The following is a 13,676-nucleotide window of genomic DNA, read 5'->3' on the forward strand; positions in this document are numbered from 1 at the left end:
GGTATCCAAACTGAAGACATCTGTAAGGTGACCTGGTTGTCTAAACTGCCTTTTGTTGAAACACTATGCAATTGACCTTCATTCTGCTGTGGAAGCAAACTTTTGAGAGAGGTGTCTTGCAATAGCTTCCTGCTCCTTCCACCTGGAAAAGCTTGCTAAACACCCAGGCTTACGAATGTCCTATGGATCATGCTTCAGATAAACAGGTGGCTCACCTGTAAACTATGATCCTAGTGATCCAAGCACCACTAGGAGCTTGATATTGCACCCACGAGGTCCTGTGCAGGCACAGAACCCAAGCTTATGAATGTCTACAGATCACGTACAGATTATGTTACAGGTGAGCAACCTGTTTTTTGTCATCACATCCTTAACCAGAAAGACAGCTTAAGTTCTAGTGATTAAGTTATAGTGATTTTTGAGTCTGCGAATTTATCCATTATACTTCAAGTGTGACTGCATGTCTGGACATCATTTGAAATGATGTTAAAGGTTATAAGAAAGAGAGTTACAAAGCTTGCTTGGAAAGTGAGTGTTTATACGATGGACTTTCACAGTCTTAAAACAACTTGGAATTTTGCTACTGACAATGCATTCTACTTATTGTCTTCCAAGTTAGGATGGATAGAATATAACTACAAGGATAATTTTTTTCCCCTTCCACAGATACTTTCATGGCATTTAATACATGAACATATTCCACTAAGTATAGATCTTCAGGCTGTTTTGGATTGCTGCTGTTTGACATTACAACAATTTAATTTATGGAACTTATTGGCTTCGGCATCATATATGACACATGCCTGCTCCTTAATCAACTGTATCAGATTCATCATAGAAGCAGGTATGTTAACCTCCTGGAAGCAGCATGGGAAGCTCTTAAAACAAACTGGTCATGCCAAAAGCATGCATCTTTGTTTTGCATGCATCTTTGTTCATAGATAAAACTTTAGTTTGTCTATGAGCTAAGTCATCTATTGTATTAAATCCCCGAATAGATCTAGCATCACATGCCATTTACTTACTTACCAGAACAGTCCAGGGTGCTTGAGATGTGTTAAAAATGGCATTTTCAGAATTTTATGGCATGCCATAGAATGCCAATGTATCACAAAGAGTGAGTGGCAGTGCCTTGCTTTTAGGGTCCTGTTTAGTATACAAAAACCCTGGAGATCAAAAGCTCATATCACTCATGCACCTAGGCAAAGGGTTATGTGACTCATTCTTATGAAACTATCATACTTCCCTTTTCACTCTTTAAAAGCTAAAACTTAAGCATTAAAATACTTGTCATGCTTGAACCTTGATAATTCCAGTGTTGGGAAATGCTTGATGCTTGTGTTTTTAATTTAGTGGCAGTTGAGCCTGGAAATCGGCTTCTTAGTCCAGAAAGGAAAAAAAATCTTGCAAAAGCTGCCAGTGGGGATGAAGTGGATTCACAAGCATCAAGTAAGGCTAAAACAAGCTCCAAATGAAAATGCAGTGGTGTTTGTATTTAACTAATATAAAGTTTGCCAGCTTTTGTTTTTATCTGTAGTTATTTTATAGTAGTAACTATAGTTCTATATTCTTGTTGCTAGTGAAACATGCAGGTGTCATTTCAATATTATATTGTTTTCAAAGTAGATTTAACTGATTTCTAAAGCATGCTGAGATGTTTTGTAGAATGCTTCAGTTCTTTATCTTGTTTCTATAAAATCTTTAAAGATTTCTTTAAAGATTTAAGGATTTAAAGTGTGTCTTTAAAGATTAGCTGATAACTTAAAGATTAGCTGATACCTGAAGAGTCCAGACATGAATTTGGCACTGTTTAGAATTTCGTTTGTTCATATGGGTTGTGCACCGCCCAGAGCCTTTGGATGGGGTGGTCTATAAATGTAATACATAAATATTTAGTGGAGTATTCTATAATGAATTGTTTTATTTCCCATTTAAGAACTTGAGCATATTACAGCAACATGTGAAATAGTAGCTGAATTGGTGGAGTGTTTGCAATCTGTCTTGGCTTTGGGACACAAGAGAAACAACCGTATCCCAGCATTCCTCACCCCTGTTCTGAAAAACATCATCATTAGCTTGTCCAGGCTGCCCTTAGTGAACAGCTATGCAAGAGTTCCTCCTTTGGTATGTGTTAACTGCTGAAGTTGATTTTGACAGTTATTGCTGCTCATTGTTGTGGCACGTTTAATCTCTTTATATTTTGACATTTGGTATAATGTGTGTCTCATTCTCAAAATATAGTTATGTGCTCTTAATGGTTACAAAGGTGCTTGCTTAAAGACTTTCTTCAAGATTCCACAGGGGTCCTTGGAAAGTCTCTTCTAAAAGAGAAAAGAACTGGAATGTGCCTCTGTTTTTGTTTTGCATACAAGTGTTCATGTTTGTAACACGCTAAGAAATCAGTCGGCCAGTTCAGACACATGGAATCAGAATTAAACCTTGGCTTTGCATGCTCTTGGGAGTAGGTGCTTTCCTCTCCCTTCATGTACAAGCTTCAGATTGTTGTCAGGAACAAGCTAGGATCAGTCATGATGTACAGAACAACTGGTTAGCTTATTCTAACCAGAGCTTTTCAAATCACAGTCTGAATTGGTCAGTTCAGATGTCATGACCAATCCTGACTGGTTTATACACAACTGGAAGTAGAAAACTTCCAAAGCTCATATGCAAAGTGGGCCGGGGCTGGGTGGGTAGGGATTACACACTCTCAAAGCTAAGAGATGGTGTGAGAAGCAAAGACTTAACCTTGGTTCTGTGTGACATTTGAACCAGCCCATATTGTCTTCCCTGTTGCCATCTGATTTCTGACAGAACAGTCAAAGGATGTTATTTTAAACATGAGACAGTTATCTTGGTGTCGGAAAAATGAGAGTCTCAAAATGGGTAGAACATGCAGATCTTTGATGTTTAAATGTAAACCTTAGATCTAGATAAGCAGTGAGAAAAGCATTACAAAAGTAGTTTGTTTTGCGCACGCCACACCCCCCCACTATTTGCATAATTAGTATTCTATGATATATTTAAGTACTAAGATGGTTGCCTGTAACTTTATTTCATTTGGAAACCAACCACCCCCAATTATTTTCCTCTAGAACTGTTCCACAAAACGGGTGAGGGCAAAAAATCTGCTGATTCTTTTCCTTCTAAGGCCTTAAGGAAACTGAGAAGATCAGCTGCTGAAGGCTGAACCATTGTAAAATCTGTGGAGTGCAGTGTTATGGCCACATTTCAAAGAAACTACACCAGTGCTTGTGACAATATGGCCTACTTGCTATTGTACCATAAACCCTGAACTTTGATGAAAGGGAGGAAGATTACATATGATGTGGGGACTGACCTTCACAGTGGCCATTGGTGGCCACTTCTATGTCTTAATCTCTCCTGCCTAGGGAATGTTTTACAATGTGGAAAAGGGCAAGGCTTGTCAGCTGTTACAGAAAAATGACGTGCCATAATAGAAGCCCTCATATTTTTTGCTACTTTAAAGAAAGAGTGCAACTACATTCAGTGACTTGGTGGACAAGTATGACAGAGAGAGAGAGTAGGTTTGGAATGAATGTGTCGTGCCACTGAGCTCAATAATGATCGTCTATGCTGCTTCTGAAGGCTTGCTGTTACCTCTGCTGAGAGGTAGACCTAAAATCTGATGGTTAAGCCATCCCACAAGAGGTCCAAGACTGGTCTACCTGGTGGTTCTTTTGTTTTTCCCTGGGCAGGCTCATTGTTGTTTTTTGTGTTTGCTTCCTCAGTCTGCTCTCATTGCTTTGACCTTAATGGAAGCTTACAAATTAAGACGAACTTCACTTGCTGAAACAGCTTTACGAATATGCACCATGTGAAACATGCAGCAAAGCACTGCCTCATCACTGCAAGATATTAATATTTCTATTTCTCTTTGTATTATAACAGGTCTGGAAATTGGGTTGGTCTCCAAAGCCTACTGGTGACTTTGGCACAACTTTTCCAGAAATCCCTGTAGAATTTCTTCAAGAGAGAGAAATATTCAAGGAGTTCATATATCGAATTAATACGCTAGGTAAGTAGATTTTAAAAATGAAATTGAACTGAATACTTAAATGGGAAAACGGTTCATAAAGGGTGAAATGTATTTTAAACTGCCTGGATCAAAAGCCTTGGCCATGAATGAAAGACCTTCACTTGTTTCTGTATTTTGAAGTCAGAGGTCTAGGTCTGTGTTGCATTGCTGATCTGCACAGCATCTGGGATATCTCAATGGATCAGCTTCTGAATACAATGCCTTAGTGTTATTGCTTTATCAGTTTTCAAAGCTAAAACTCAATGTGTTTCTGTACATGCAAAAGAAGCCTTTCACTTTTTTTATAGAGAAATGTTTAATTCAAAATTGAATGTATATTTTATGTTATCTATATATTAAAACACTTAGGTGACCCGTGGCTAATTTCGGGCAGTTCGTGGCACATCTCACGAGACTTCCAGCAAGAGAGAGAAGGCAGGGAGGAGGGCTCACCAGAGAGGAAAGGACAGGCGATGAGTGGGGGGGGGGAGAAGAAAAGGTGGATGGCAAGTGGGTGGCGGGGGGAGAGGAAGGCGGGCAGCGAGCAGGGGCAAATGCTCTGTACAGGTTCAGCTAGTTTTATATTGCATTTCATTTTCCATTTACCTGAATGTTAATTTAAAAGAAGGTCTTATTTCTACAAAAGTGTGTAGGGATGGGGAAAAACTTTTAATGAACCTGCTGTGACCGAACAGAACTTTTGGTGGGTTTTCCAGATGGAGAACTTTTTTCTGTTCCTGTTCTATGAGTATTGAACTGCATGTGGAAGAGAAATGGAGCTTGCATATGTAGCAGTTCCACCAGGCACTTTTTCTGGTACTGATGTTGTTTTTCTATCTGCACTAGAGGCTGAATGTTGCCCAGTTGGTTGTCGTTCTGTTCCCATAATGGCTTTAAAAAATAAATAAATCTGTCATATAGTTTGTGTGTAAATCTGTCATATAGTTCGTGTGTCAAGTTAATGAACTCTGTGGGAAAAGTTATCTTCTTTTCTTAGATATATAACACTTAAATACCTACATAAAATGTCCTTGATTAGGTGTGTAACATTTAAATATATAAACTACCCTTGGGGTAGGGCAGGATATACACAGATATACAGATTTCACTCACTTCTGAGTTGTTCATGGGGATATCAACATGGTTAGAGTATTTTTCTGTGAGCTAGAGCTCTGAAATTAGATATGTGCATAGACTTGGCATGCTAATTACTACTGCTACGTTATATACTGCTTTTCAACAGAAGTTTCCAAAGCAGTTTACGTAGAAAAATAAACAAAAAACAAATAAAATTACTAGAGAAGAAAATCTGGAAGTAGTATATTTTTAAACACTCCTTCCACAAAACAGGGAACTTGGTATAACCCTCCCCCTGCTCCCGCCAATTGGCCAGGTTATTTCCACACTATCTAGGAAGCTAACATCTGGTTTGTATAGCCCATGACATACTAGGAAAAATTCCTCAGGGCATGGAGGAAGAAGTGTACCCCTAAATAAGTAATGTACATCCAGACCACCTAGCAAACTGAAATTAATATACATGTAACCCAAGACACACAGACGACGAGAACAGTAAACAGGGACAGCTTTATACCTGACAGTCAAAACTTAGGGCATGAAGTTTAACTCATAGTAGAGGCCAGCATTCCAGCACAAAGCAAGCCAGAGCTGCAATTGGGATGAGATATTGGGGTATAGGAGTTTGGCTGCTTCTTCTCGCAGTTGTGAAACAGACTGTGACAGAGGAAGAAGTGCTTCCAATAATAGTCAGAAGCAGGTATCGCTGCTTACAGAATGCAAATTGTATATGTCAATAATACACCAAAAGCAGGGTTGTAGCAATCATTCTCTACTCCTCCACCAGCCAGATGGACATCCTTAATTGCTCAAGAGATCTGAGCGTCTATTTCTACATTGTTAGCAAATGCATGTAATTCTTGCTAACATGTCAATGATATGGTTCTCCCTGTAGGCTGGACAAACCGCATGCAATTTGAAGAGACTTGGGCTACGCTTCTTGGTGTGCTTGTAACCCAGCCAATTGTAATGGATCAAGAGGAAAACCAGCAAGAGGTAAAGTCATCCCTTGAGTGATTTTATTTTGCATTTCTTCTCTGATTTGTAATTTCAATTCTGTACCATGCATATGGTGTCTAATACATAGTTTTAGTTTTATTAATTTATTTAGGTGTTATTTCAGAATCCATATATCTGGATTGTGATCCATTGTAACCATAAGGAATGGGGTTCTGCGCCTGCGCAGGGACCTCGTGGACTGATTGATTTGCTCCTCTCGACACCCCTCCCGCCTGCACGTGTTGTGCCGTTAAGATTGGCAGTTGGGGCGTTTCCTTTTCAGTTTCTCTTTGACCGCCTTAGCGATCATACCTCATAGCTGTTGCTCCTCGTTAGAAAATTACCTTAAAACTACTAGATTTCTTGGCTTTGAACTTGGATTTGGACTGGATTATGCTTTACTCTAGACGGACAAATTTGTTAGAAAGATCGTTTGCCTTTTCCCCTTTGACCTTGGAATGGACTCGGGACTGAGTTTGCTTTACAGACTATCTGATTTGGTGAAGGGATTGTTTGCCATGGTTATAAGGCTATCGCAGTGGAAGTGAAGAAAACCTTTAAAAGATGTGTGAAATGTCGAGCAAAACTACCGTTGACTGATTACCACAACTCGTGCTTGATGTGTCTGGGAAAAGAGCACAGTACTGCAGCTTGTAAAGTTTGTTGCTCGTTCTCGAAACAAACAAGGCAGAATAGGGCGTTGCGCCTCCAGGCAGCTTTGTATGATGAGGGCCTACGCTGTGGCCGGGTGCTTCAACGGGCTCCCCTTCGATGTTGGGCACTCGGTCGGCATCGGGCTCCCCGGAGTCTAGTAGCAGTGAAACTGCACGAAAGCAGTCTAAAACCACGCTGTCGAGTGCTACCAAGAACACAGATGTAATTTTCAAAAAGCCCAAGGATGTGTCAAAAAAGGAAAGACACAAAGATCGGGACTGCCAACAGAAGGGAACTGCTAGGGGCTTGGAAGCACCAAAATTAAAGGGGCACTGTACCCTTTCCCTTGTATCGGCACAGGCTTTTGATGGCGACTCGGATGAGTCTGCCTCGGCCTCGACATAGACCACGGCATCGACAGCTCGTTTTCCGGCCTCGACATCGACAGCTCGTTTTCCGGCCTCGACATCGACAGCTCGTTTTCCGACTACGGCATCGACAGCTCGTTTTCCGACCACGGCATCAACGTCACAACATGCTTTTTCGATGCCAACAACGACATTGACAGTATCTGATCAGGCTTACAATGGACCCACGACGTCGACACTGGTGCCTGCGGGGGGAAGACTCCCTCATCTATTGTCTCCAGCACGGACCCCCTTTCAGTCCCCCTCTACACCTAGAACATCAGGCTTAGGTGTGCAAGATGGAGGGCATTGTGCAGGACTACATGATTTACTTGACTCAGCTTCAAGTACTCCTTCTGGATCTACCTTCCAGGGGTTCCTGAGCACGGGGTTGGATGATGAACATGAGGAGGAGGAGCCAGTTAGGCTGCCTAAGACTCCTTCCTGTGCACCTCTACATGTCCAGGGACAAGAGATATGTGTACCGGCTCCAACCTTGTTGCAAGGGGGAACCCTCTGCATCGGTGTACCAGGGTGTACCTTCAGGGCAACCTACCCACAGCTGCGGTTTCCGACATACTTTGCCAGGGGACTCTGCAGATTACCTGCTCTGGAAATCCCTACAAGGATCCTCTGCTCCACAGCCGGTGTTGCAATCTCAAGGGCCTGTTATTCAGGCGCTGCCAGAAGCTGTGCCACAGCTACCGATAATGCAACTTCAGCCTTCAGTAATGCAGCCCCAACCACCAGCTGTACAGCCGCCACAGAATCGACCACAGGACAAGCAAATTCCGGAAAAGCCTAGTAGCAAGAGGAAGCGGAAGCCTACTCCTCTTCCCTCAGAGCCGCCATCTTCCCCGGGTGATGCTAGCATGGGGGATGACTCTGAGGCTAGCTCAGAATCTGACGATGTCAGTCGGAGATTGGATCCCCCCTCGGATGTTCCGCCTAGACTCTCTACTTCGCCAACTGAGGAATTGAAGGTGTATCACGCCCTAATAAGGGATATAGCGGAGGCATTGGGAATGGATCTAAAATCTCCTGATGCAGATATTGTAGACCCAGTGTACAGTATGATGGGGAAATCAAGAACGTCCCATCCAGTTGCACACACTATGATTCCGGCAATCAGCAAAGCAGCCAAAACAGCGTGGGAGGTTGTGCACGTCACATCCCCGACTTCTAAACATTTAGAAAATCTTTGCAGAATCAGTGAGGAGGACAATACATACTGCTGCGCCATCCAGTACCCAACTCGTTGGTCGTAGACTGTGCCTCAACGTCTAAGGGTGGTCGCCGCCACATCTTCCTGCGGATGAAGAAGGAAGGAAGATAGATGTCATGGGGAGAAAAGTTTATAGTATGGCTAGTTTAGCAATTCGGATTGCCAACTATGCGGCCTGCATGGCCCGGTATAATCATCTCTTGTGGGATGCCCTATTGCAGGACTCCACATCTATGACACCGGAAGAGTTCCAGTGGAAGTTTAACGAAACCTATGAAAGGGCCACAGAAGTGACAAGGCAGCAATTAAGTGCCTTCAAACTTCTCGCGGAAACGGAGTCCTGTACAATGGTTACAGCAGTAGGCATGCGCAGGAATGCATGGCTCCATTCCACTACTCTCCAACCGGATATGAAGGACAGGGTGGAATCTCTGTCGTTTGATGGAAAGGGACTTTTCCATGAGGATACAGACTAGGGGTGAGTCCGAACCGGTCCGGCGGCCATTCTAAGGAATGGCCGAACTGCCGGACTAGTTCGGCCCTTGCTGGTCCGCGTCCGGGGGGGGGTATAACTTTAAGGGCGGGATGGCTTTCTTACCACTCCCGCCTCTTCGCCCCCTCCAGCGCCCGTATTTAACTGAATAACGGGGCACTGGAAACCACCCGCCGCCGCCGCCCCCCGAGCAGATTTATATGCAAAGGTACCCATACCCCTGCCGCCGTCGCCCGCCAGCCAGCCAGCCCTCCCTCCCTCCCTCCCAGCTGCCCGCCCGCCCGCCCGAGTCCTTACCCAATGCTTTAGGAGAAAACGAGAGGACCTACCGAACAGAGCTCCTCTCGTTAGGAAGGCCTCCAGCAGACTGAAGGCGCTTTGCGAGCGCCACAAAGGACACCGATTGCCGGAGGCCCGGTCTACCCGGCCTTCTCCCGGCGGGTAGACCAGGCCTCCGGTGATTGGTGTTCTTTGCGGCGCGCGCATGCGCGCGCTCGCAAAGTGCCTTCAGTCTGCTGGAGGCCTTCCTAACGAGAGGAGCTCTGTTCGGTAGGTCCTCTCGTTTTCTCCTAAAGCATTGGGTAAGGACTCGGGCGGGCGGGCAGCTGGGAGGGAGGGAGGGAGGGCTGGCTGGCGGGCGGGCGGGCGGCGGCGGCGGCAGGGGTATGGGTACCTTTGCATGTAAATCTGTTCGGGGGGAGCGGCGGCGGGGGCCGCTGGTTTCCAGCGCCCCGTTATTCAGTTAAATACAGGCGCTGGAGGGGGTGAAGAGGCGGGAGGGGTAAGAAAGCCCTCCCGCCCTAAAAGAAAGGGCCCCCCTTTGGTGCCGGTCCGGACTGGTCCGGACCGTGCACATCTCTAATACAGACAGGTCTATGGAGACGTTAAATAAGTCGAAATTTACGGCTTGCATTTTTATGGCACCCTCGGGTGGGGCCAGTTCTACATCAAAGGGCTGCTCTTATTCTCGGCAGAGGCCCAATAGATTTCAGGACAGGAAAGATTTCAAGAGGCAATACTGGCCCTATCAGCGCAATAGGGGGTATAACCAAAAGACAAAAGATAAGGATTCTTCCAAACAGAGCTTTTGATTGGATTGTTTGTTCACTGCACAACCTTGTGAAACCTTACAACCAAACCGTTGGCCTGATTCCACCTCCACCGGCCAGTCTATCCAGGACCCCCACCATCGGTCCTGTGGTTGCCAGAAATACCATCAAACTGGCAAGCCATGCCCAAGCATGGCACAATATAACATCAGATCGGTGGGTCTTGCGTATAGTGCAGACGGGATATGCGTTGGAATTCGAGACCAAACCTCCATTTTCAGGGCTGACATACATGCCCGCCACGGAAATACTTCAGGAGGAGGTCAAGGTGTTGCGGGAGAAGCAAGCAATTACACCTGTGCAGTGGGCGAACAGACTGACGGGTTTTTATTCCCGTTACTTCCAGATCCCGAAAAGAGATGGTGTGATCCGGGCTATAATGGACTTGAGGGGTCTCAACTGTTACATTCTGACCAAAAAATTCAGAATGATCACTCAGTCTATCCTGCCTCTTTTGGTTCGCAGAACATGGGCAGCAACATTGGATCTGAAGGATGCCTACTTCCATGTTGGCATCCAGGAAAACCACCGCAAGTACCTCAGGTTCACGGTGGGAAGTCAGATATATCAGTACATGGTACTCCCATTTGGTCTGTCAACAGCACCGAGAGTTTCTACAAAGGTGATAGCAGTTGTCGTAGCCTACCTGAGGACACAAGGGATGATGGTCTATCTGTATTTGGACGATTGGCTCTTGGTCAATCACAGCATGGAACTCTTGATGTGACAAATACAACAAATTATGCACCTGTTGGGAGACCTTGGAATCAACATCAACTGGAAGAAGTCGAATCTCAATCCAATGACTTGGGTGAGCTTCATCGCAGCAGTACTAGATTTGAAAATAGAGAAGATGTTCTTGCCATTGGAGCGCATTTGCCAGATACAATCACTCATCCAGCAATTTGTGGAAACCCCACAGCAACCGGCTGTGTGGATTCAGAAGCTGCTGGGTCTAATGGCTTCATGTACCACAACTGTGCAGTATACATGGTTACACATGCGCACACTGCAACTGTGGTACCTCTGCAATTTTTGCCCCAATGTGGACAATCAAAACATGCGTCTGACAATGCCACTGGTTGTTTTAAAAAGTTTACGCTGGTGGATGGAGGAGTGCAATCTAAGTCAAGGTGTGGGATTCGCGGCACGGGTTCCCACGTGTCAGGTGACAACGGATGCGTCCTTAACAGGATGGGGGGTGCATTGCTTAGGCCACTGCATCCAGGGAACTTGGACGCAACCCCAGACTCAACAGCACATCAACTACTTGGAGTTGATGGCAGTATTCCTGGCCCTCATGGCGTTCGAGCCATTGCTCACAGGGGAGACTGTGCAGCTGCAACTGGACAATACAACGGTGATTGCTTATATCAATCACCAAGGAGGAACAGTCTCCTTGACATTGTGTCTGCTCACCCAGAAGATATGGGATTGGTGCATACAGCACTCAGTCTACCCGACGGCAATCCACATAAAAGGGGTGGACAATTGCTTGGCTGACAGCCTCAGCAGAATCAATGACTATGGCCAAAGGCACGAGTGGGAGATAAAAACCGAATATCTCAGAGAGGTGTTCAAGGACTGGGGGGTCCCCTCGATAGACTTGCTTGCAACTCTTGCCAATAAAAAGTGTGTCAACTACTGCTCTCGTGCAGGCATAGGTCGGGGCTCCCTAGGGGATGCATTTCAAAACACCTGGAATGTGGGTCTGCTGTATCTGTTTCCACCGCTGCCTCTGTTAGGATGGACAGTGGCGCGGGTGATACGGGACAAGGCGAACTGCATTCCGCTGACCCCCTGGTGGCCACGCCAGCTGTGGTTTGCTCCGCTTCTGAAGTTGTCGTGGGGCAATTTCCGCAAATTCCCACACAGAGCGGACCTATTGCAAAGAGAAGAAGGAAGAGTATTGCATCCTGAGGTTCAGGCTTTGAAGATGACTTCCCGGAGAATCGAGTTTTGAAAGATATCCTGCTAAATAGCAGGCGTGAAACTACAAGGCGCAATTACGCTTGCAAATGGAAGCACTATTGGACTTATATGAGAGAAAGGGGGATCAAACCCTTGTGTGCAACACCACGTGAGGTTTTGATGTACCTAACTTCGCTTAAGGTAAAGGGCCTGGCCAATGTCTCTGTTAAGCTGCATTTGGCTGCCATTTCAGCAAAACATTAAGGCTGGGATGGTTCATCTGTGTTTTCCCATCCGGAGTGTAAACATTTCCTAAAGGGCCTCAACAACTTGTATCCACCTGTACGTCAACCTATGGAGCAGTGGAGCTTGTCTTTGGTGTTGTCAGCTCTTACAGAGCATCCATTTGAGCCACTGGCAACAATACCTATTAAGCTTCTGTCGTTGAAGACTGCTTTCCTGATAGCAATCACATCGGCGAAACGTGTAAGCAAATTGACAGAACTACGTATGGATAAGCCTTACACACAGTTCTGTCCTCACAAAGTTGTAATGCGGCTCCATCCACACTTCCGTACAAAGGTGGTAACTGAATTTCATTTGAATCAGGAGATAATCCTGCCTACCTTCTTCCAGAACGTAGAGACAGATTTGGAAAAGGCACTCCACACACTGGATGTGCGGAGGGCTCTTCTATATTTTTTGGATCGGACCCATGACTTCCGAAAGAGTAGAAAACTTTTTATCTCATATAAAGGGAGTTGTAAGGGCCGTCCGATATCTCGCCAACGCCTAGCGCATTGGCTAGTGGAGCTTATCTAAGGGAAGAGAGCTGGTCGTGTGGTAGCAAGCATGACTTGTCCCCTTAAGCTAAGCAGGATCCACCCTGGTTGCATACAAAAGGGAGACTAGAAGTGTGAGCACTGTAAGATGTTCCCCTTAGGGGATGGAGCCGCTCTGGGAAGAGCATCTAGGCTCTAAGTTCCTTCCCTGGCATCTCCAAGATAGGGCTGAGAGAGACTCCTGCCTGCAACCTTGAAGAAGCTGCTGCCAGTCTGTGTAGACAGTACTGAGCGAGATGGACCTATGGCCTGACTCAGTATATGGCAGCTTCCTATCTTCCTATGTATCTTCCAAGCCTATAAGTGTCAAAAGGTGACACCGCCCAAGATGGTGCGTGCCCACTCTACTACAGCTTATGCAGTGTCAGCAGCCCATCTTTCGGGCATCAAGATGTCAGATATCTGCATGGCGGCCACCCATCAAATATTACGCTATAGATTTGAGGATGGCACGAGAAGCAAATTTTGGGAGATCTATTCTAAAAAGGGTATTAGCATAAGCTACGGGTCATCTGCACCCACCTCCATAAGGGGGTAAGCTTGCTAATCACTCATTCCTTATGGTTACAATGGATCACAATCCAGATAAACAGGTTGCTTACCTGTAACTTATGATCTGAATGTGATCCATTGTAGCCATAAGTCCCTCCCGAACCATCCCCGCTGCAGAATCAGTTGATGGAGGGAGACTACTTGTCTTGTGGATCGTCCCTATGGGCGGTCTGCAAGAAACTGAAAAGGAAACGCCCCAACCGCCAATCTTAACGAACTCGGCACAGCACGTGCAGGCGGGAGGGGCGTCGAGAGGAGCTAATCAATCAGCCCGCGAGGTCTCTGCGCAGGCAGAACCCCATTCCTTATGGCTACAATGGATCACATCCAGATCATAAGTTACAGGTAAGCAACCTGTTTTTTCTAATAGT

At 45.5% G+C, this 13,676-nt stretch overlaps 1 protein-coding gene across 2 annotated transcripts in view; it reads left to right on the forward strand.

Annotated features, from left to right (window-relative positions):
* Positions 1-13,676, forward strand: part of HTT (huntingtin) — a 235,476-nt gene that overhangs the window by 173,619 nt on the left and 48,181 nt on the right. For both annotated transcript variants that reach the window (XM_053251882.1, XM_053251883.1), the window contains exons 50-54: positions 667-844; positions 1,354-1,449; positions 1,937-2,124; positions 3,910-4,036; positions 6,009-6,109. In XM_053251882.1, coding sequence (XP_053107857.1) covers positions 667-844; positions 1,354-1,449; positions 1,937-2,124; positions 3,910-4,036; positions 6,009-6,109 — 690 coding nt within the window. The remainder of the gene's footprint in view (positions 1-666; positions 845-1,353; positions 1,450-1,936; positions 2,125-3,909; positions 4,037-6,008; positions 6,110-13,676) is intronic.

Source organism: Hemicordylus capensis, chromosome 5 (genome assembly GCF_027244095.1).
Source record: "Hemicordylus capensis ecotype Gifberg chromosome 5, rHemCap1.1.pri, whole genome shotgun sequence".
Lineage (NCBI taxonomy): Eukaryota > Metazoa > Chordata > Lepidosauria > Squamata > Cordylidae > Hemicordylus > Hemicordylus capensis.